Source organism: Cnephaeus nilssonii (assembly GCF_951640355.1).
Source record: "Cnephaeus nilssonii genome assembly, chromosome: 12".
Taxonomy (NCBI): domain Eukaryota; kingdom Metazoa; phylum Chordata; class Mammalia; order Chiroptera; family Vespertilionidae; genus Cnephaeus; species Cnephaeus nilssonii.
Window position 1 is genome coordinate 40,479,179 of NC_137083.1, and position 23,628 is coordinate 40,502,806.

The 23,628-nt window shown below is 38.9% G+C and overlaps 1 protein-coding gene across 5 annotated transcripts in view; it reads right to left on the reverse strand.

Moving 5' to 3' along the window:
• SRPK2 (SRSF protein kinase 2) overlaps positions 1 to 23,628 on the reverse strand; it is a 243,726-nt gene that overhangs the window by 138,767 nt on the left and 81,331 nt on the right. For 3 of the 5 annotated variants that reach the window (XM_079785842.1, XM_079785844.1, XM_079785843.1), the window contains exon 2: positions 12,910 to 12,973. The exons of the other annotated variants lie outside the window; for them this stretch is intronic. In XM_079785842.1, the coding sequence (XP_079641968.1) occupies positions 12,910 to 12,947 (38 nt within the window). In that variant the 5' untranslated portion in view covers positions 12,948 to 12,973. The remainder of the gene's footprint in view (positions 1 to 12,909; positions 12,974 to 23,628) is intronic. 5 annotated transcript variants of the gene reach the window in all.

Consider the following 23,628-nt stretch of genomic DNA (forward strand, 5'->3'; position numbering starts at 1 on the left):
CTGCCCTCTGCCATTCAACTGGTAAAGAAATACTGCCATAATTTTTCCACCCATTTCCAGAGCAAGTGAGTAACATTCTACCACGAACTCCGCAGCGTGTATTGCAACCCATTCATTCTAGAGGGGAAAATGCAGTTGGTTAAGGCTTTCCTGAAAGACCTTCCTTCATACCCACAGGAGCATGTGCATGTTCTAAACATGGGCATAACATCTCCCTTGCTACAACCTTTCAGTGGCTCTTGGAAATTTTCAGCATAAAGTTCAAAACCTTACCAGGGCACATCTCTTTTTCACCTATTTTCCCAACCTTTCATCAACCTCTTTTCCTAGCCTTACGGAATTTCACTCTCTTACATGCTGTTTCCTCAGCTTGCAATGCTAACCTGAGGGTTTGGACTTAATATTCCAGTCCTGCTATGTACAAAGCACACAACCCTCTGCCACCATGCCCTAAAAAAGACTCAAAATCCAGCAAGAAAAATATATTTTGCCAAAAGGAGGATCTTGACTAAAAAGATGATTAAATTTTGCAATAAAGTCAGTCAATACTTACTGAACATCCACAAGGCTCTGGTTTAACAAGGAAGGTTGGAGAATACTAATTCCTGCACATCTTTAGTAAAAAAGGAAACCAGCCATCTATGTTGAATGTTTTGTCATCTGTCTGGTGTGAAAAGTTTGGATCATATAACTTCTTGAAATCCCTTATAAAATTAAGATTCATTAGTATAAACACTAAGTACACCTTAGGCAGTTCATAAATGCTTGACTGAAGACCAGAATCTACTGTGTCTTGTATCTTGTTAAAGTTGATTGCATTGACTTCGCTGTCATTAATACATAATCAATGAAACAATGAAGGTACCACAATGACATCTGGCTTTATTAGAGGGAAAAGCTAAGGAACAGAGGAACTAATAAAGTCAACATTGTCTAGCATATTGTTGTGTCATCTTTACAACAATCAAAAAGAGACTATTTTGAGAATCCCAACTGAGGGTGCAAGGAAAAGGGTCCTTTATATACCGCCAGTGAGAGTGTAAAACTGTACCATTCTGGAGGCAATTTAACACCCTTATCAAAAGCCTTACAAGTTGTCTTTACAAGTGATTCCATGTCTAAAACCAAGATTCATTACATAAAATTATGGTACATCTATCCATAGCATGGACTCATTCCTATTCAGCCTTTAAAAATTATACTATTTTTAAAATGACGCTATAGATTATTTAATTTAAAAATTGCAAATGTTAAGTGTAAAAAACCAATTCTAAAATAATTTCTCAGTACGATACTGAGTTTTCTTTGGTGATGATGTTACAGTATAATCTGCTCCATTTTTATATATCTACGTACACTAAAACAAAAAAGTAATAGTAATGACTGGCCTTTCATGATAAAAGCATGCTGTTTTTTATTTTCTCTTAATCTGAATTTTCTAAAATTAACACATCTTCTGAGAAATGTGAAAAAAGGTTGTTAAATAACCATAATTAAGTTAGAGCTTAGAAGGTTTGAGTCTCCTACAGAAACTAGTGTGCTTTCTCCTTATAGATAGTAAGAGCAATGTTACTTTTTCCCTTTAGTTTGGCTGTCAGAAAACTAAAAGCCAAATTTGTCAGTCACTCTTAGGAGCTGCAAGGCAAATGCAGCTCTGGGTGTGCACGTGGCTGTCCTCCATCATAGCCTTCTACCCTGGCCCGCATTTTCTCTGACACTTTTTCTATTGCATTGTAGATATTCTAACTAGACTCAAATAAATTTTTATGGAGAGGTATGTAAAGGAGGGTGAGGGGAAGAAAGGTGGATAAAGAAGGGTTTAGGAGAAAAAGGACAAGGTGGCAGTTGTGCAAAGAGAACACTGTTCCACCTCTGTTATTTTCAGATTATTTATTAAAGTTGAAGTTCTACCACAGTGGATACTTAATAAATATTCATATAATAAATAAATAAAAATAACAACTTCCCAGTCTGAGAAATGAGTATCTTTTGGGGGGCCCTTTCTATTCCACACGATTGATAACTTACTAACTTTTGGTATCTGAGCATGTGGTTATTAGAGCAGTCATCACTAGTGTTTCTGCATATCCGAAATGTCACAAAAACCCAGAGACACACTCTTTAGCATGATAAACTTTGATTTGTATACCTTCAATCTAGAGATAATGCTTAGTACTCTTAGGATTTAAAATTCCTTTATAATAAGTCTGCACAGGATTGTGTCTTATGAATTGTGAGTCAATGTGCTACAGTATAGTGGGAAATGTTTACCATGAGCTGAATTTAGATAGCAGATACTCTTTTTTTTTTTTTTAAGGCTCATATGACTTTTTGTTTTGGTTTAATTTGCACCGTCACCTACATATATAAAAGCCTAAGCAACCAAACGACAGAACAACTGGTAAATCAGTTGCTATGACGCACACTGACCACCAGGGGGCAGGCGCTCAACGTAGGAGCTACCCTGTGGTGGTCAGTGCGCTCCCACAGCGGGTACCAGCTGCAGGGCTCATGGTTGGCCGCCACAGCCTGGAGACCGCAGCGGTGGAGGCACAGTGGGGCCAGGATGAGCAAGAGAGGCAGGCGGCGTTGGACTTCCAGTTTCGCCCAATCCGTGCAGGCCACGCCAAGGGAGCCCACCGGTGCACGAATCCGTGCACCAGGCCTCTAGTTTACTAGTAAAATAAGAGAGAGCTGACATAAAAACAACAAAACTTCTCTAGCTCCAGAAATCACAAGAGCTGGCAAAACTTGGCCTGTATTTGACACAGCAGTAAACAGCAAGAGCTGATCAGCAGCCACCTCTTTGGATGGAGAGACTCCAGGTTTCTAGAGTCTCTGCCTGGCCCACACCACTCATTTACAGTGGCCTCTGGTAGGCAACTGTGCTTGTAACCCTTTCACCACAGCTCTAGTCTCCATGAAAGTTCCCCAAAATGCAACTTACTAATTATGTGTAGTTCTTTCAAGGAGTGCCAAGGGCCTCCCACTGTAGAGTGCCAATGATACAGCACCTCAGCACTCATACCCAAGAAACTGGTCAAGTAATATCAGGGGTAAGCCATCCAGCAAAGATCCTACACTTTTTTGCTGCCTTTGTTGTTCCCCAATTTCCAAATCAATGAGTGGCTAGCACATAGCAACTGCTGATAAATGTAGGATGGATGGACGACAGATGTAATCTACACTAAAATTAGTGTTAACTCCTTCCAGCAACTAGGAGATAAAAACTCTGCTACAAAGGAAATCTGCAATATAACTGTTAAAAGGAGAGAGAGAGAATGAATGTGTGTGTGTTTATTGTAGACATTGTTATACCTACCTGCTCACATTTGTTCAAAACTTCCCTGATCTACCATTTGTGGTAAGGGGGAGGAGGGGCGAGGGGGGTCCCCCAACTGAAAAAAAGAAAGTGCCATTGCTGGTATACAAAATGATCTTAGGTTGTACTTGGGGCTTGGAAATGAATTACAATGAATCACATAATGAGAAAGTTACTTCTTTCCCAAGGTTCTTTCCATTGAGTACATCAAAGAACAGGTCTAACTTTGATGCTAACACATTCTTAAGATCCTTTATGAAACTTGCCAATTTAATTTCCCTTGTAAACAGAGGAGCATATGGCTCAAGGCTGAAGCTTTTATCAGGCAACAGAATCTAGACAGGATTTAATAGTAATTGTTTTTTAAGGCAAATGATACTAATTCTTCGGTTCTGGTAGAGATACAAATATTCATTTTAAGGAAAATTAACTTTTACAAGGCATTATGAGGAGGGGAACTGACTTTTTGGGGGTGTAGAATCACTTCATAAATTATATAAATATCTAACCACTATGCTGTACACCTGAAATTAATATATTAAATGTCAACTACAATTGAGAAAAATTTTGAAGGCATTATTAAAGTTTATGTTATATATATTTTACCACAATTAAAAGTAAACAAAAAAGCATGATATTAAGTAAATAACAGCGGAGGATGGAATGCAACCATAACCAAAAGCATCAAGGTGATAGATATATAAAATACTGACATTTGGGGAATAAATGGCTATGGAATGGCACCACTAGTTTAGCACAGAGACCGAAAGTGTTCAAATTTACTTTAATTTCCATCTTACATTAAAACTAATGTAAAAAATACATGTAATAACGAACTGTGCATTTTTATGGTGACAAAAAAAACCCTAAGATTTGTAACCTTAACACCTTATAACAGTTAAATTCACTTATGACTATAATTGACTACATACAATTTTATGTACATAGACTATGATTACACTTAGCTATGATTTATTAACCGATGCCAATATCATAACAATAGATGATTCCCTACTACCAAAAAGTCTTACCACAAATTTCATAATTTGTAAGCTTCAAATGATAATAGAAAAACATTTTGCCCTGGCTGGTGTTTCTCAGTGGTTAGAGTGTTGGCCCGCACACCAAAGAAAGAGTTGCAGGATCAATTCCCAGTCTAAGGCACATATCTAGTTTGTAGGTTCAATCTCTAGCCCCAGTCGGGGTGTATGCAGGAGGCAAGCTCGCTCGCGCGCTCTCTTCTTCTCTCTCTTCTTCTCTTTCTCTCTTTCTCTCTCTCTCTCTCTCTCTCTCTCTCTCTCTCTCTCTCTCTCTCTCTCTCCTCCTTCCCCCTATTCCCTTTCTCTCCCCCCCTTCCACTCTCTCTAAAAATCAACAGAAAAAATGTCCTCAGGTAAAGATTAGCAAAAACAAATAATGGTAATAAAATAAAAATATTTTGTGATGAAAGCACTTCTATATTTAAAATCCTAAGTTAGGGCTAATAGTAAGTAAACCGGTAAGTGAACCAAATGTCATTGATACTCCCCACTGTCAAACAGCAGCTGTGACAAATGCTACAATGGAGAGGTTTTTGTAAGGGCTTATAATAGGCGTAATTTGACCTAGGCAGGCTTCCTTGTGATGAGAGGATGTCAGCAGCAAAACAACAAGGTAGAAGAGACATGACCAAAAGTCAGAGGACTGAGGCTGAGCTGGGAGTTTGGGTGCTCACTGTCACAGATATGGAGTTTACCTTTATGCCAAGAATAATGGGAAGACAGCTGAAGGGCTTTCACAGCAGAGCAGCCTCCTGATCAGATCTGTGTTCTGAAAAGTTTGCTCTAGCTATCATGTGGCAACCCACCAAAGAGGAATCAGAAAACATAACCAAAAATTAAATAGATAACACATAAAATAATTGAGAAACTCCTGAATCTATACCAAATAAATAATGATCAACAGGAAGGAAGCTCAAATAATTATCTGGTTTTTAAGCAAAAAATAAAAGATAACACTACACTTTTATTTAGGTATATAATACAAAAATTTTTAGAGACTATGAACAATATAAAACTTAATCCTTGGAACTTGTCAGAAAAGTCATAATTTCTTGCTTACACCTCAGGTGGCCTCCCTACCTCAAGGGCTTTTGAATAAAGAGGACTGAGCTCTTGAAGGAGCTCTCCAGGGTGGATGGCTGAGTACCAAGAGTTGAGGCTCTGGTTACTTACCGCTTCCCAACCCAAGCTTTCTTTTATGTTTTACATGATAACCTCCTAACAGGTTTAACTGAAGAAATATTTTTGCTATTAAAACCACATCAGGCCGAAACCGGTTTGGCTCAGTGGATAGAGCGTCGGCCTGCGGACTGAGAGGCCCCGGGTTCGATTCCGGTCAAGGGCATGTACCTTGGTTGTGGGCACATCCCCGGTGGGGGGTGTGCAGGAGGCAGCTGGTCGATGTTTCTCTCTCATCGATGTTTCTAGCTCTCTATCCCTCTCCCTTCCTCTCTGTAAAAAATCAATAAAATATATTAAAAAGAAAAAACCACATCAGCCCTAACGGTTTGGCTCAGTGGACAAAGCGTCGACCTGCGGAATCAAGGGTCCCAGAGGACTACACCCTATGGTTCCTGTTTGGTCTAAACTTCTAATTCTGATCTCCTTCATGAAAGTCAGTGCCCAGAAATAGGCCCCTGTCTGCTTCTAATCCTCCTCAAAAAGGTTCCACTTCTCGGTCACATTGGCATCCAGCCGATGCTAAAAGAGAGAAAGAAAAAAAAGGAGGGAACAAGGTAACGGAGAGGGGAGAAGGGAAGAGAGAGAGAGAATACAGGGGTGGCAAATTGGCAAGGACCCGGAGTACAGCTGGTGGGAGTGTAGATTTGCACGTTCGTGTTGGAAAAGTGGCAATGCAATGTCCACAAAATCTCAGCAGTTGCACTCCTAGAATATACACGTATAAGTCTATTCACCAAAAGACATGTATATAAATGCTCCTAGCAGCACTGTTTCTAATAGCCACAAATGGCAAACATTCCACATGCTTATCAAAAGTAGAATGGAAAACAAAATGAGATATATTCATATCATGAATATGGCAATGAGACTAAATCAACTACACCTACACACAAAAACATGGATGAATCCCACATAGGTAATTAAGGAAGAAGACAGAGCAAGAGAGTATACAAAGGGTTTTTATCCTATCCTATATAATAAAAGGCTAATATGCAAATCGACCAAACGGCAGAATGACCAGTCACTATGACGTGCACTGACCACCAGGGGGCAGACACTCAATGCAGGAGCTGCCCTCTTGTGGTCAGTGCTCTCCCACAGGGGGAGTGCCCCTCAGCCAGAAGCTGGGCTCACAGCTAGCAAGAGCAGCGGCGGTGGCAGGAACCTCTCCGGCCTCCACAGCAGCGCTAAGGATGTCCGACTGATGGCTTAGGCCAGCTCCCCGGGCCTAAGCCGTCAGTCAGACATCCCCCAAGGGCTCCCGGACTGCGAGAGGGCACAGGCCGGGCTGAGGGACCTCCGCCCCAAGTGCACGAATAGTTTATATATAATGTTCAAAAACAGACAAAACTCAAGAAGTCATTTGTGGAAATAATCACAATCTTTACTTTAAAACCCAAAATGAATCGCATACTTAAATAGAAAGAGCCAAAAACTCCTATAAGTAAACCTAGCAGAAAACCTTAGTGATTTTGGGCTTGGCAAAGATTTCTTAGGTACACATAGAATACAAACTGCTAAAAAAGAAAAAAAAAAATCAGTAAGTTGGATCTCATAATGATTTATATTATCTGTGCACTTTCCCATATCTATATATATAAAAGGCTAATATGCAAAGTGTCCCCTCGAGAGTTCGACCGAGAGACCGGGAATTCGATGGCTCACTATGATGTGCATTGACCACCAAGGGGCAGCTTGGAATGAAAGAAGGAAGGCAGGCCCTGGCCGACAGCCAGGGGAGGGAGGCCCCCACGGCAGCCGCTAGGGACCCTACCTGTGCACGAATTTTGTGTACTGGGCCTCTAGTATATTCAATAACAAGATTACTAAAAGTTAAATTTAAAAAAGAGAAAGCATAAGGAGGGAAGACAACATAATCAGCCACTGTCATCTCACCACTCAGGAAAAATACATACAACTCAAATACGTTATCCTACAAACTAAGAAATAAAGCCAACAGAGGCAGAGTGGGGGGTTGGAAAAGGTAAAAACCATTATCAGTAACTGTCCTACCCTTCAAGCTGGAATGGGGAGGGGAAGAGTACAATCGAGACCCTTCTATAAAATCTGACTCTTCCCAAGACTACTTAGTTCACCATAGAGATATGGAGGAAAGCACATTCAACGTAAGAGCAAATAAAAGACACCTTAGTCCTACATCCTCTTCCACTGAATATCCTTTATTTCCTTCTCTCTTCATCTCCCAGCCCTAATTTTTATTTTCTCCTTATTCTTCCAGGCTTTTGCTTTCTGCAACCACGCATTATTATCATACGCCCTTTTTCTCTTCACTTAAGAGGATCCAAAATAAGAAAAAGAATTAAAATACACATGCAAAAATAGCATGGGTTCTTTACGTGTTTCATATATCCTTATATTGGGGGAGGGACAACATACAATCTTTATTACTTCACACCAACCCCAATTATACAGCATTGTTAATATAGGGCACAGCATAAATATTTTTATACTTTCTCCCTCTCTCCCTTTCTCCTGTCTCCTAAAAAAGGTAGCTAGCAATTTGTCAATTCAAATATGTGATAGCTATGTGGGATGCTAATTACCGAGGCTATCATTTCTTATTTGTTCCAATATATGGACCCTTTTTAACACAAAAAAAAAAGTCAAAAACTAACACACAACAAGAAGTGATCCTTTTAGTATCTGTTCCCTGAGAAAATGCAAACCTTGTAGACACTAATATTTAGTTAACTTTTGACTGTGAAGTTTATTAATTACAAAAACATCCATATACACTTACATAAAACCATAGCAGGTGCAGGCAATGCTCAATGTGAATGTAGATTTTCAGCTTCTCAAGACCCTCACCTCACAAACTGCTCAGCCCTCTCTGCAGTCAGTCTAGATGGGCTGGGAATCGTGGTTCTGTGCACTCTGGGCTCACCACTTCTATATTAAAAGTTATCCAATTTTGGCCCAGCCAGTGTGGCTCAGGGGTTGAGCATCAACCTATGAACCAGGAAGTCACAGTTCAATTCTGGTGAACCAGGAGGTCACAGTTCAATTCCTGGTCAGGGCAACTGCTCGGGTTACCAGCTCGATCCCCACTGTGGGGTTTGCAGGAGGCAGCCGATCAATGATTCTCTCTCATCATTGATGTTTCTATCTCTCTTTCCCTCCCTTCCTCTCTGAAATCAATAAAAAATGTTTTTTATAAAAAGAGAGTTGTCCATTTTGCTCAATGAGTTAACTGAAGAAATACTAGTAGCAATACAGTCTGACAATAATTATAGTACAGCAAAGTGCTTTCTGTTCACTCAGGATCTTTCTGAGATGATTTGTCTGAATCCTTCCAACAGCCTTTTTTTTTTTTTAAATCCTCACCCAAGGATATGTTTATTGATTTTGAGACAGACAGACAGACATCAATCAGTTGCCTCCTATACACACGCAGAGCGGGGATTGAACCCGAAACCTCTTGATGTACGGGACAATGCTTCAACCAGCTGAGCCACCCGGCGTGGGCAAAATGTGTGCGCTAGCTCTCACATAGAACTGGAATTCAAAAAATGTTCAATAAGGAGGACACGCTCTGCTCTGCTCTCCCCTCCCCTCCCCCTCCCTCCCCCTCCCTCCCCCTCCCTCAAAAAAAAAAAAATGTTCAATAAGGCTCTGGCTGGATAGTTCAGTTGGTTAGAGCATTGTCCCCATCTGCCAGGGTTGCGAATTTGATCGCTGGTCAGAGCACATAAAAGAATCAACCCACCCAGCTGGTGTGTATCAGTGGTTAAGCATAGACCTATTAACCAGGAGGTCATGGTCCAATTCCCGATCAAACCACATGCCCAGGTAACGAGCTCGATCCCCAGTAGGGGGCATGCAGGAGGCAACCAATCAATGATTCTCTCATTAATGTTTCTATGTCTCTCTACCTCTCTGAAATCAATAAAAATATGTCTTAAAAAAAATCAACCAACGAATGTATAAATAAGCAAAACAGCAAATTGATGTTTCTCTCACTCAAATCAATAAATAAAAATTTTTAAAATAGCAAAGTTTTTTAAATAAAAAAATGTTTAATAAGTTATTAAAATCTTTTTTCTAGCTATTATTATTATTACTATTCCTCTTCCCCATAAATTTCCAAATCCCAGGAGTGTTCTAGATTGGAAAAGAACAAAACTTGAAAACCCAGTTTTGGTATCAAATAAATACATACACTTTTTTTACATTAAATGGGGTAGATGAGGAAATAAAACTGTGCATGGCTCTGTCCCTACTATATTTAAGATGAATACAGTCCTTCATTCAACAGGCACTCAATTAAAAACGAAACACTAATAGTAAAATTTACTCTTAAAATCTGTAAGAAGGATACTCTCTTGAAACAGATATGCCTTTCTCTTACCTGGCAATAACATACAAATCAGGCATCATATTGTTTTAATTAATTCAATAATATTCTCTGCCCCTAATTTTAAAAATGCTTAAGTTGAGATTTTCATTTCTCTCCAAAATATAAAACCATAAAAAAGTAACCTTTTGTTCTTCCATTGGCTTTTGTCCTATGAGTCAGCCATTCTAAACAGAACATTAGTACTCCATGCCTCCCCTACAAAATGACATTCGTTGGGACCTCCACTATTCTGTTAAAGGTAAATATATAATTTTAAATTTCATGGTGGCATTGAAAAGTGTTATTTTAACATTTTTTAATGTAGGCCCCCCATAAAAACCTTCAAAATTCCATTATCACATTACTTCAGATCATATTTGTATTTTTCAATGAAAGATACTTAAGAGTCTACAAAAATAAGTTATTTCTTTTTTGTTGTGTTGCTTTTCACAAAATTGCCTAGAAAAAACAATAATTCAATGAATACTAGCTGTTATAAAACTAGACATTCCCATTAAGGGGGTCACATATAAGACATGGAAAAATTATTAGGAACATCACATAACTGTTGTTAGAAGTATTGTTTCTCCACTTGGTTCCCTGAAATATCAAAGATCACTCTGTACTGCACACAGTGAGCAAAATCCATTGTGGCAAATGATAACTTGGTTCCTTACAAACAAGTAGCTTTCCTCTCTTTAAAGAAAGAAGACTGGGTTTCCTTCTTCATCCTTCCCACTAATAAATACATGGCAATACTGACCATCCGTAAATTCCAAATGTCTTTACGACTCGAGTCATGCCTCAAGCAAGTAACTTTTTTAAAACACTAGTCAAAGACTTTTAAATTTTAGGTAACTGGTAAACAAGGAATTAAAGAATGTGATGGTATTGCTACATGGCACTACAAGCTATTAAACTCCTGGGCAGAATATAGTGTTACTAGGCCATAATTTTCTTTTTAACATGGGATTCGTGTTTTTCAAGTTCTTCCAAACAAATTAAAAAGACTTTGACTATTCATCATTGTATGACTTTAAAAATAGGGGAAGAAAAAGAGTGACTTCTATTTTTAATATATATTTATATTAGTAAAACAATTTCTATGTTTGCAAAGTGTTGGCTGACCATAAACCACATTTATCACCCATTAAGTCAGCATATCTTAAAAATATTATGTGTCAAATATCTGAAATATCAAGCAAAGCAAGAATAACAAACAAAACAAGCAAGCTCTGGTAAAACTCTGTATAAAGTTGTTATAAGCACGGCAGCTGATTTCTGAACTTTAAGATAATGGCTACATGCATCCTCCCTTTCCATCAAATTTAACCACAGGTGCTTAGGTAAAAAATTAAAAATAATAATAAAATAAACAAGTAAATATGATCACCAAAATATTTTAGAATCTTCCCTTATAAAATGTATTTTAACCATTAAAAACCTCACCCATTCCTAATTTCTCAACAATTTGAGTCCATTCTGTTCAACCCTCAACTTATCAATAGAGAATTCATGCTTCTCAAAAAGCCAACATAATTATTGCTGTCATCTCATTAAGAATGCTCTTCTTAGTAACAAAACTCAAAGGTTACAGTTGGCACCCAGACCGTTCACTATTTACACCACCACCCTCTCCCCTTCCCATCACCACCATTTTACTGGCAGAACATTCACAAGGCTGAAGATTATTTTCATCTCAGCAAACAGAATGCTTAAAAACAGATGACTAGCCCAAACCAGAAGTTAGAAGCTATATAAAAATAAACCAAATGTGCCTAAATTTTTCTATTTTCAATCTCTAAAGAAAGCAGTAACATCTTCCATATTTGCAATGCCCTGAATTATAGCCAGGAGACTTTCACCTAATTATACTAATAAATCGATTTAACGTCATCATTTTGTCATCGGATCATGTCCTCCATACACTAGTGTACTTTAATTAAATCCCTTTTACCATGTTAGGGTCTTCACATATTTTTTCCCAGTGTTTTTCCTATATCATTACTTACTACCAAATTATTTCTCCATCATGTTTTCCTAAATATTACATCTATGAACAAAAAAGATAACCCTGAAAACCACAGAAAAGAAAAACCAACACACCAAAAATATCAACATTAGGTATAAACTATTATTAGGTTGTCAAGAGAAAGGTAAGCATCAAGGTATACACCCAAGAACCCCAATTTAAAACATTATATAGTATACAAAATTTTGGTAAACAGAAGTGAACACAATATTTACATAGCAAAATAGGCAACTACAGCCTCATTTTTGACTTGAGATAAAAATACCTTTACTTCTATGTATTAAGTAAATAGCCATTTTAAGGAAATATCGCCTTACAGGTACAATAATCTGATTGACATATAAAATAATTGCTTTAAAAATACTTGAGTCATTTTGTCCTTACCTGCAGGCATGAACCATTACTGCATGCAGTGACTGTTCCATTTCCTAGCACAGACTTGAAGAAGCATCATATCTCTCTCTCAGAATGTGACTAATCTGGGGGTTTGCAATTCCTAAGCTATTTACAAATGGCACTCCCTTTTCACATAATAAAATGTTTATTACAACCAACGTCAAATGTTTTTAACCTAGATCTTATAGATAAATAGTGTCGGTAATTTTGTGTTACAGCAACGTCAAAATATAGGAAGAAAATCTAATGCTATCATTTCCTTAAAGCAAGCACAATTTGTTTGTTTTTTAGCTAAGTAAATTATTTTTAAAGCCTTCAACAGCTGTCACACAGGAACCCGTGGTCTGCTGTGTTATGGTGTGCATGCTGCAGCTGATTAGGCTTCACTATTTTTTTTTTAAATCAATTACCCTTTGTAAAAGCAGAACAGCCTGCCCAAATACACATCTTCAATACAGCACAACGACCAGCATGCAGCACAACACGTTATATAGCAAACTTAACAAGAAAAGAAAATGTCCTGGTTTGTTTCTTAGCAATGCTACACCAGTAATTGTTCATGCAAGAGATGTAGCTGTACCTTTCTGAAGAGGACGACTTCTCAGAGTTAACTGACATCAGCAGCTCAATCTTCTGCTTGATTTCTGGAAAAATCAGAAAATATTCACAACCAAGATTGCCTGCCCTTGCTTTCAAGCCTTATATCAAGAGATTTTTCTTCTCTAATCCCTTTTGTTCAAAATGAGGCCACAAGATTCGCAGCACTTCTGCTAGGACTGGGATTCAATGGTGCTATAAAGGGAAAACGCTCCAGAGGCATCAGGCCTTGCTAAACTATGCACATGACTGTTTATGAAAGCAGGAAGTACCATTTCTTTTAAGTAGAGGGGTGTGTTGGGTTTTTTTAAGGTAGAACTAGCCTGGCCCTACAAGAAGATTTTAAAGGCAACAAATTAAAATACAAACAAGAAGTGCTAACAACTAGATCCAACATACTAGATCATTTGAGAAGCCTGGGTAATAAAGTTACAGGCTGCAATGAACAGATATAAAACCCTTGGCTACTTCTATTTCACCAGCCCTGAAAAATATGGCTCAGTGAATCATTTTTGTCACTTAAGAATTAAATAGTAAACCAGAACCCCAATTTATAGATTGAAATTTTTTAACCAGTTATAATTTCCTGGTTGTCTTAATTCAAGATATATTTAGTATGTACTCCCTACTCCTTTAGAGAAAGACTTGTATTTTACACCTTAATTTTCCCCTCCTCCTTCGCAGAACATACAGCACAAGTGAACAGCAACACCCAGTTACCTAGCACATAATCTACTTCTCCTTTTAGGAAAGGCCTGACAATGCCATCACAAACAGGAATGTACGCGCCAATTCAATTCAATTAAACAGTAACTGCCTGATACTGATTTGGTAAAAAAGATAACAGACTAAAATTGAAAAAGAGGTTAAAAAAAAAAAGAAAAAAGAGGGAAAAGAGAAGGCAAACTAACACATTTCCACTAAAATATTAATGATTAACCTAATGCTCATAATTTTACATGAATAAAACTGACATGGTCTTATTACCCAGACTATTTCACATGTAAACTTGTTTTTTTTCTTTTTTGTAAATGGGTTTTCCTATTCCTAACTAAAAGTCCACACATCAAAAATAAAACTCAGTGCCACTGAAATGCTTTAGGCAGTCTCAGGATTTCAAAATATACTTCACTAGTTTGGGGTTGTTGTTTTTATTTTTTAAGTGTAAAACAAGTTTTAATTTTTACAAATCTTGACTATAGAAACCAAAGAAATACGAAAAAATATAATGGAAAAAGGAATAAAAATTAGTTGCATAAAATACAATGGACCTGTACAGGAATGTCCTCTCCATATTGTTACAATAAGGATTTTTCTAAATTGCTTAAGCTTACAACTTCGCCCAATGAGCACTAGTAAACTGGCATGAATGTCTAACGAAAGAACAGAATCTACCACAGGCTGTAGCCAGACCGGCTAATCACTGGGGAGAGCACACAGTACTGGGGTAAACCGAGATGATGATAATGAAACTTACCTTGAGGATTCTTATGTGTGTTACAAAACCTGGCACCTAATACCATAGTGAATGCTCAGTGATGTCCCGCCTTCCAGTTTAAAAAGAGCCCAGTGTTTAAGTGCTCAATCAGGCTCTGCCACTAAGTAGCCTTGGATTCAAAAGCAGGTACCTCCATCATTTTAATTGCCATATGACCTTGGGAAAATTACTCAAAACTCTAAGCCTCTATCTCCTCTCCTGTAAAATGGGGTGATAATTCCTATGTGAGGGGCTGTTGTGAGGATTTAATGAAATAATCCATGAAAGTCGCTTGGCACATAAGCCCTCTGTGCCTATTCCTAGGCAGGTAGTGCCTAGCAGAGGACAGTCATCCTAAATATTTGTTGGATGTGTTAATGAGGTATAGTAGGTGTGTCCCATTTTAAATAGCCTTCCCATAAGTTTTAATCCACCCTCTCTCTCTTACTACCAAGCCTCAACATCTACCTTTTTATCACTAGATTGTTATTATATGTGGAAATTTAACTTTAACCCATATCTCAGTCTCCCTATCTAGAGAAGTATTCCCAGTTAATCACGTAGCCACTTCAGAAATGAGATTACACTGGAATGTCTTCATGGTGGCAATTCTTCATTGCAAAAAGACAAAAGTTCACACTTCAGGGTATCTATATAAAAGCTGTGCACTGAACCTGAAAAACCCCAAGATTAAACTACACAGCTCAAATGAAGTTTATACCCATCTTGTAATGTTAGAAAGAAAAGTTAAAGCTCTAAACCATTTTCTGACTGGTGACTTTGGAATCTCCAAACCAAATGGTTTCAAGTAACACATGAAAAGGCTTCCAAAATCATTTTCACATTTTCATCAAACCTTCAGATTTGTTTATAGCTCCAGAAGGATTGAAAGGTTCAAGAATGTTCACAAATATTGTGTTAATATCATATCCTTTGAGGCCCATGTATTCCATCTACGTTACTATCTACTCAACTAGACTCCCGGTGCACGAAAATTTTGCACTCAGGGGGGGTCCCTCAGCCCAGCCTGCGCCCTCTTGCAGTCCAGGAGCCCTTGGGGGATGTCCAAATGATGGCTTAGGCCCGCTCCCCATGGGGAGCGGGCCTAAGCCAGCAGTCAGACATCCTTAGCACAGCCACGGAGGCGGGAGAGGCTCCTACCACAGCTGCTATGCTTGCCAGCCATGAGCCCAGCTTCTGGCTGAGCAGCACTCCTCCTGTGTTGAGGGTATGCCCCCTGGTGGTCAGTGCGCAGCATAGCGACCAGTCATTCCACCGTTGGGTCGATTTGCATATTAGCCTTTTATTATATAGGATGCCTTATCAATACCACCCATGGGTCTGATTACTCCTAGATGTCTCTTTAAGAACTCCAAAAGCTATGCCACTGAGTTTCACTCCACCACAATTCCTCCATAACCCTCAGAGACTTTGATGTCCATGTTGGTGTGACTTCCAAAAATCCTTGGCTAAGGACAATGGCCTCCTCAGCAGTTCCTCGTAGTCTCCTGAACCTCTGATCACTTGAGTCATCTACATCATGACCACATGTAGTATGCTCTTACACACACTGCAAATATTTCCCCAAAGTTAGCTGGTTGTTTTCTATTTTATTCACAGTATCCAGGACCCTATACTTTATTTTTCTGCAATTAAGTCCACTAATCTTCCCCTTTATGAATTATGTCTTCCTGTTAAGACTTTCGCCACACCAAAGTTTTTAGAATTGTCATCATACTGTCCTCTAATATGCTTTGTCATTTTATTTTACATGTAAATATTGGAACCTTCCAGAATTTATTTTGTCTATAAATTGATAAAGACTTCCAGTATGCTTTTCATGGTCACATTTTAAAACCTTATACCCCACCATACCCTCACAATTCTCAATTACTCTTCACCAGCACTCCTCAGTCCTTCCAAAGCAGCAGTATTTACAACCTTGTAAATATATATTTATTCAAACATCCACTATCTCCATTTATACATTCAGGCCAATGAGTACCAAAAGAGGCCACATTTCCTTATTTCACAAAGAAAATAAGCAAGTGTAATTTGAGTGAGCATATTTTAAATTATGGTTAACTTGATTTTTAATCATTATTTTGCTTTAATTTCTAAATAATAGTACAAAATAACATAAGGATTTTTTTATGGTTTTGTGGTTTTTTTTATGTTTTTATGATTCTCCTACTAACGCTGGGTCCTTTGCTGAATTATCTCTTTTCACCAGACCTTAAAATGTTGGTGATTCTTGCATGACCCTCTTTTGACTCACTGACTCTTCTATCTATACCCTTGAAACTCACAACCATAAGGGCCGAGATGACCAAATCTGAATTTCTAGCCCAATAGTCTCCTCTGCACCCCAGAACTATATATCCTTCGACCCCACTAGACATGTTCACCTAGATGGTCCCTACATGCCTCAAACGCTACGTCTAACACTAACTTCACCAACTTCTCAATCTAATGCCTCCTTTTGTGCTCATCTCAGTGAGCAGCAGCAGCATTGCCCCTCCAAGCCCGATATTTTTGAAGGAACCAGGATTGATCCCCTTGTCTCACTTGGGACACTTTTACCACCATTCTCCTTTTTATTATATTTTATGCTCTGGAAATGCTGAGCTCTACTCTGTGATTCCCCAAACACATCACCAAGTCTTTTCTTACTCAGTTTCCTCTCCCTAGAATGCTATGTCCAGTTTGTTTCCCTTGCACACCCAACTCAATTTTCTAATCTCACCTCAACTGTTACACCTCCTCCCTGACATATTCCCAGACCAAAAACAGTTTTCCTCCTCTGCCTCTCTATGGACAAGACATTACAGAACTACTAAAATATATATGTTACTTATTTGACTCCCCATTGAAACCATAGCTTCCTTAAGGACTGATAGCTGAATTTTCATTTCAATTCACACTTATTTGTTGCTACTTCTATGGTCATCTTAGCCTATTCTAGTCTAGCCAGTGTTAAAGTTACAACCTAGCTGAGTTAGTGTCCTTAAATATAGTATATTTCCAGGTACAGTTAATCAGAGATTCAAACAACTGCAGAGCTGAAATGATACACGCCATCACCGAGATGAACTACATGAATTTATAAAGAAGAAATATAAAGGAGAAAAATAAACTGGTGGCAATAACATTACCTTCTCCAAAAGATTACTGTCTCTGAGACCTATACCTAAATTTCCAAGGACCTAGCAATCCAAGCAAAACATTTCAGCCTTCTTTTAAATCAGTTTCTTAAATGCTATTTTCTCCTATCTCCAATAAATTAAACTCATAACTATTAATTGGCTTTTTTAAAATATATTTTGATTGATTTTTTTACAGAGAGGAATGGAGAGGGAGAGGGACAGAGAGTTAGAAACATTAACGAGAGCCCTAACCGGTTTGGCTCAGTGGATAGAGCGTCGGCCTGCAGACTGAGGGGTCCTAGGTTCGATTCCGGTCAAGGGTATGTATCTTGGTTGCGGGCACATCCCCAGTGGGGGGGCGTGCAGGAGGCAGCTGATCGATGTTTCTCTCTCACTGATGTTTCTAACTCTCTATCCCTCTCCCTTCCTCTTGTAAAAAAATCAATAAAATATATTTAAAAAAAAAAAAAAACATCGATGAGAGAGAAACATCGATCAGCTGCCTCCTGCACACCCCCTACTGGGGATGTGCCCACAACCAAGGTACATGCGCTTGACCGGAATCGAACCTGGGACCCTTCAGTCTGCAGGCCGACGCTCTATCCACTGAGCCAAACCCGTTAGGTCTTAATTGGCTTTCTTAATTAAAATAAATGGCTGGTAACTCTTCTTATTCATTACCTTATATACCAAGAAAGAAAAATCAATTCACTAGGATTTCCCCAGTAATTCTTTTCTATCCAATCTACCTTCAGGACACCTTTTTATTCTCATTATACTCTATGTTAATCCTCATTCAAGGATATGTTTTATTGATTCTGGAGAGAGGAAGGATGGGAGGCAACCAATTGATCTCTCTCTCTGATCTGTATGTCTGCCCTTATGCCAGTTCCACACAGTTTTGATAACTACCTTTGTAGTCTCTCTCTCTCTCTCTCTCTCTCTCTCTCTCTCTCTCTCTCTCTCTCTCTCTCTCTTTCTCTCTCTCTCAAATCAATAAGTTTATCCTCGGGTGAGGATTAAAAAAAAGATGCAGCCCTAACCAGTTTGGCTCAGTGGATAGAGCGTCGGCCTGCAGACTGAAAGGTCCAGGTTCGATTCCAGTTAAGGGCATGTACCTTGGTTGTGGGCACATCCCCAGTAGGAGGTGTGCAGGAGGCAGCTGATCGATGTTTCTAACTCTCTATCCCTCTCCCTTCCTCTCTGTAAAAAAATCAATAAAATATATTTTAAAAAAAATAAGATGCAACATTTGATAAAGCTGATGGAAGATACTAAAGAAAGTTTGAATCTCAAGTAAACCCACTGACAAATGAGGATATAGAAGGCATTAGAGAAGTTAGTAACTAATGAGAATAATCAATGAGAACAATACGCTAAGTGTCTCAAAAATGATAATTATTTTATTATCAAAGAAAATGGGAGGGAATACTCTTAAATGGTCTGCAAAAATGTCCTTCATTACAATTGCATTATTACTTAAAAATTATCCAATCATATAATTAGTATAAAAAATGTATGTCAAAAACAATCAACATGATTCATTCTTTGTTCATTCTAAAACTCACAGTACATATTTTTCAATTACAACTTAAGCTTAGTTCCAGAATCTAATTTTATATTCCCAGATAAAAATCTCAATTTCACTCCCCCTTGCTTAAGAGTAGTCTTTTCCCAGTATCATATTTCCTCCTGCCGTAATTCCAAAACAGAACTACTTATGTTCCTGAATACGGTAGAGTGCCAGGCGACTACAATGTGTTCACGCCAAAGTCTACAATGGGGCGGAGGTGGGGTGGGGGATTGGAGGAGGAAGAGGTCACTTCAGGCTGCTTATGTTTCTGGTTTAGAGCTTTCCAGGTAGCTGTGGCTGCCACTTTTCACGAAGTTCATTTACTATAGGAAATGTTTACCTTCTGTCACCTTTTAAACCATTATTCTGAATGCAATTTATTACCCAAAAGAAATACTAGTTTAAAAAAAAAGTTTTGTTGCCTCGGCCGGTCTGACTAAATTGGTTGGGCGTCGTACTGTGCAGCACAGGGTTACCAGTTTGGTTCCCAGGTCAGGGCCCAGGCCCAGGTTGTAGGCTCCACCCACAGTGGGGGGCATGCAGGAGGCAGCCAATTAATGTTTTGCTCTCACATCGATGTTTCTCTCCTTTCCTCTCTCGCTAAAAATCACAAAAACTAGTCTTTAAAAAAAAAAAAAAAAAGTTTGTTATTGATTCTCAAATTCTAGCAAAAAGTGGGTCATTCCCCTCAAATTGGTACTCCCGTCCTCACCCACCCCGCTGTAAGCCAGCCAGCAAGAAGGCAGAGAAAAAAAGAGACAGTTGCTTAGGCCCAAGACTCCAGATCACCCATCCTATCACCATAGGGAGCATGTGAAAACTTTACAGTTCATCATACAGTATTACCATCGTTTTCTTATTTTGATGTTGAAAAAGTTCAGAAACAACTAAATACAAAAATGCATTGAAGTATGAAAATACGAATGTTTAAATAAGTTCCTAATTTCATTAGCCTCACATCACTGCCCTCTATTAGCAATGAAATGTAATGAAACTAATCCCTGAAAACTGTGTACAGGTTTCTCACCACAGCAGAGTGTCATTAATAGTTAATCCAGCCACTGAACAGAACAAAGGCGCTCTTACCCAGACTGTGGGGGAGGACAGCAAAGTGACACAAGTTCTTAGATAACCGAGCTGCTGTTACACTCGGGGTGAGATCCAATGCTCTGCTCGTCAGGAGGCCAAATTTTAAAGCTATCTCTGTTTTACACTTACGAAATAAATGTCACTTGTATATTTTTCTGAAACAATATATGAATTTTAGAAATCACATCACAGAATATTCAGCAAAGGGAAGTATTTTTACAATTCTAACTTAAGATGATTTTTCATACTAGATGTTAATATAAACTGAAATACTTCGCTCTCTACTATTGTGACTGACAATTTCATGAATTAAGATGTTTTAATTTCATTTATAATTTTGGCATATAAAAGACTAAGTTCACCTAGGCAATGAATGAATGCCTCTTTTCCATTTAGTAAACCAAGGCCCACCACTCAACCATCTTAAAAGAAACTTCAGTATGTTAAAAGGTGGCAAAATTATTGTGCAAGGCTTATTTACACGTATAACAATCCATATCAAAATATGTGGGTATAAAGAGGAATTAATGGCCCTAACTGGTTTGGCTCAGTGGATAGAACATTGGCCTGCGGACTCAAGGGTCCCAGGTTCGATTCCGGTCAAGGGCATGTACCTTGGTTGCAGGCACATATAGGGAGTGTGCAGGAGGCAGCTGATTGATGTTTCTCTCTCATCGATGTTTCTAACTCTCTATCTCTCTCCCTTCCTCTCTGGAAAAAAATCAATAAAATATATTTCTTAAAAAAAAGAGGAATTAATGTCCCTAATTCCCACTCCACATTAACTTTCAAACTGAAGGACTGAAACTGATATGATATAGTCCAATTTTTCTGCCCTTCCACATTCCCTCAGTCTAACAGGTACTAAGCTAGGTACCTGAGCAGGGGGAAGAGTGTCACAAAAACATGTAAGATAAAATTCCTTCCCTCAGAGAGTTCACATTTAACATTTAGCTTGAACCATAAGGCTTATTTAAGCCCTTTAAATGAATGAGTTCATTTAATCTCCACAACTGGATAAAATGGGCATGTAATTTCCATTTTACATGTGCGGAAACTGAAGATTTGAAAGTTTAAGAAATTTGCTCAAGGTTCCATTGCTAAACAATTCCATTTACAATCACATTTTTTTAAAAGTAAAGTAAAATAGGAATAAATTTATTGGGTTAGGAATAAATTTAACCAAGGTGAGAGACTTACACAATTGCAAGAAATTAAAGAGCTAAATAAATGGAAAGACATCTGTGCTTATGGATTGGAAGATTTACTATAATTAGTATGGCAATACTTCCCCCCCAAAAAAAAAAAAACACAAAAACACTGATCTACAGATTCATACAATCCCTGTCAAAATTAAACTGCCTTTTTTGTAGAAATGGGCAAACTGTCCTAAAATTCATATGGAAATGCAAGGGACCCTGAGTAGCCAAAACAAAAGAACAAAGTTGGAGGACTCACACATCTCAATTTCAAAACTTCTACAAAGCTAGTTACCAAAACCGTGTGGAACTGGCGTAAGGACAGACATACAGATCAACAGAATAGAATTCGAGTCCATAAATAAACCCTCACAATTCAATCAACTGATTTTCAACTGCGTGCCAAAGCCATTCAATGAGAAAAGACCGGTCTCTTCAAAATATGGTGCTAAATAACTACATAAACATTCATGTGCAAACAAACACCATATACAAAAATTAACCCAAATGGATCAAAAACCTAACTATAAAGGTTAAAATTATAACTCTTGAAAGGAAATATGGCTGTAAATCTTTATGATTTTGGATTAAACTAGAGTTTCTTAAATATAAAACCAAAAGCACAAGGAACAAAAGAATAGATAAACTGAACATCATAAGAATTTAAAACTTTTGCGCATTAAAAGATACTGTCAAGAAAAAAAACAAATCACAGGATGGGAGTAAATATTTGAAAAACCATCTGATAAAGGACTAGCATCCAGAGTATATAAAGAACTTTTACAACTTAATTAAAACATCCAACAACCCAATTTAAAAATGGGCAAAGGATTTAAATAGATATTTCCCCAAAGAAATACAAATGGCCATGTAAAGATACTCCTGCACATAAAACTTTACTCAATATTATTTGTTACTAGGGGCCCAGTGCACGAATTCGTGCACCTTGAAAGGAACTGTGGGCCGCGAGGCTGCGGTGGGCACAGGGGAGGGTCTCAGCCCATCCTCCACACCCCCGCCCGGCCCCACACACCACAGCCCCCGGTCCCCTGTCTGCCAGCAGCCCGGCTCGCACCCTCTGATGACACAGAGCGATTGGGGCCGGCACCAGCAGCGGGTGTGAAGGGGGCCGGCACCGTCAGCGAGTGTGGGCAGCGGCTGCTGCCCCGATCACCCCTCAGGAGCAGGGGGAGGAGGAGAAGCCCTGAGGGGCAATTGGGGCCGGAAGCTGCCACTTGCACCCGCTAATGGCACCGAGCTATCAGGGCTGGCTCTGAGTGCCAGCAGCGGGTGTGAGCAGTGGTTCTGGCACTGGCAGCAGGTGCAAATGGCAGCTCTGGCACCGGCCACGGGTGCAAGCGGGGCCGGTGCTGGCAGCATGTGCGAGCGTCAGGGACTGCGGCATGCGGGAGCAAAAAATTTTCAGTAACCACCAGAGGCTCGCCCTGATGACAGCATCCCGCTCACCTGCTCCACCATCCTGCCACAGCCAGCGCCCACCATGTTCCACACCCTGCCACCTGCTGCCAACACCTGCCATGTTCCGTGCGTACCCCCTGGTGGTCTGCGCGCAGCATAGCAACCGGTTTTTCAGTTGTTCCACCGTTCGGTCTATTTGCATATTAGGGTTTTATATATATAGATTAGGGAAATGCAAATCCAAACAATGAAATACCACTTTTTACCTATCAGGATGGCTATAATCCAAAGTATATTAACAAGTGCTGCCAGGGATATGGAGGATTTTGAACCTTCATGCATTGCTGGTGGAAATGTCAAATGGTACCACTGCTTTGGAAAAAAGTCTGGCAGCTCTTGGGTGATGAAAATATTTGTTTCCTTTTAGGGTAATGAAAATGTTCAGGAACTGATAATGGTGATGTTTTTACAACATTATAAATATGCTAAAAGCCACTGAACTGTATACTTTAAAATGGTTAAAATGGTGACTTAAGTGATTTTTATTTCCATTAAAAAATAAAAAAGATTCCAGAGCTAGGGCGAGAACCCAGGCAGTCTAGCTTCCAAAGCCTACCTCCACAGCTATGCTGCAAAGCCTGCAAGGAAGAAGTAATCAGTCCATCTGGGGAAAGGAAATGGTTATTGAAAGCATTTGGGCTTGGTTACAAGGGTTAGGAGGACTTTGCCAAGTGAAGAAATGTCCAATCCAAACAGGAAAATGGCACACATTATAGAGAACCCTATCATGTGGGCCACC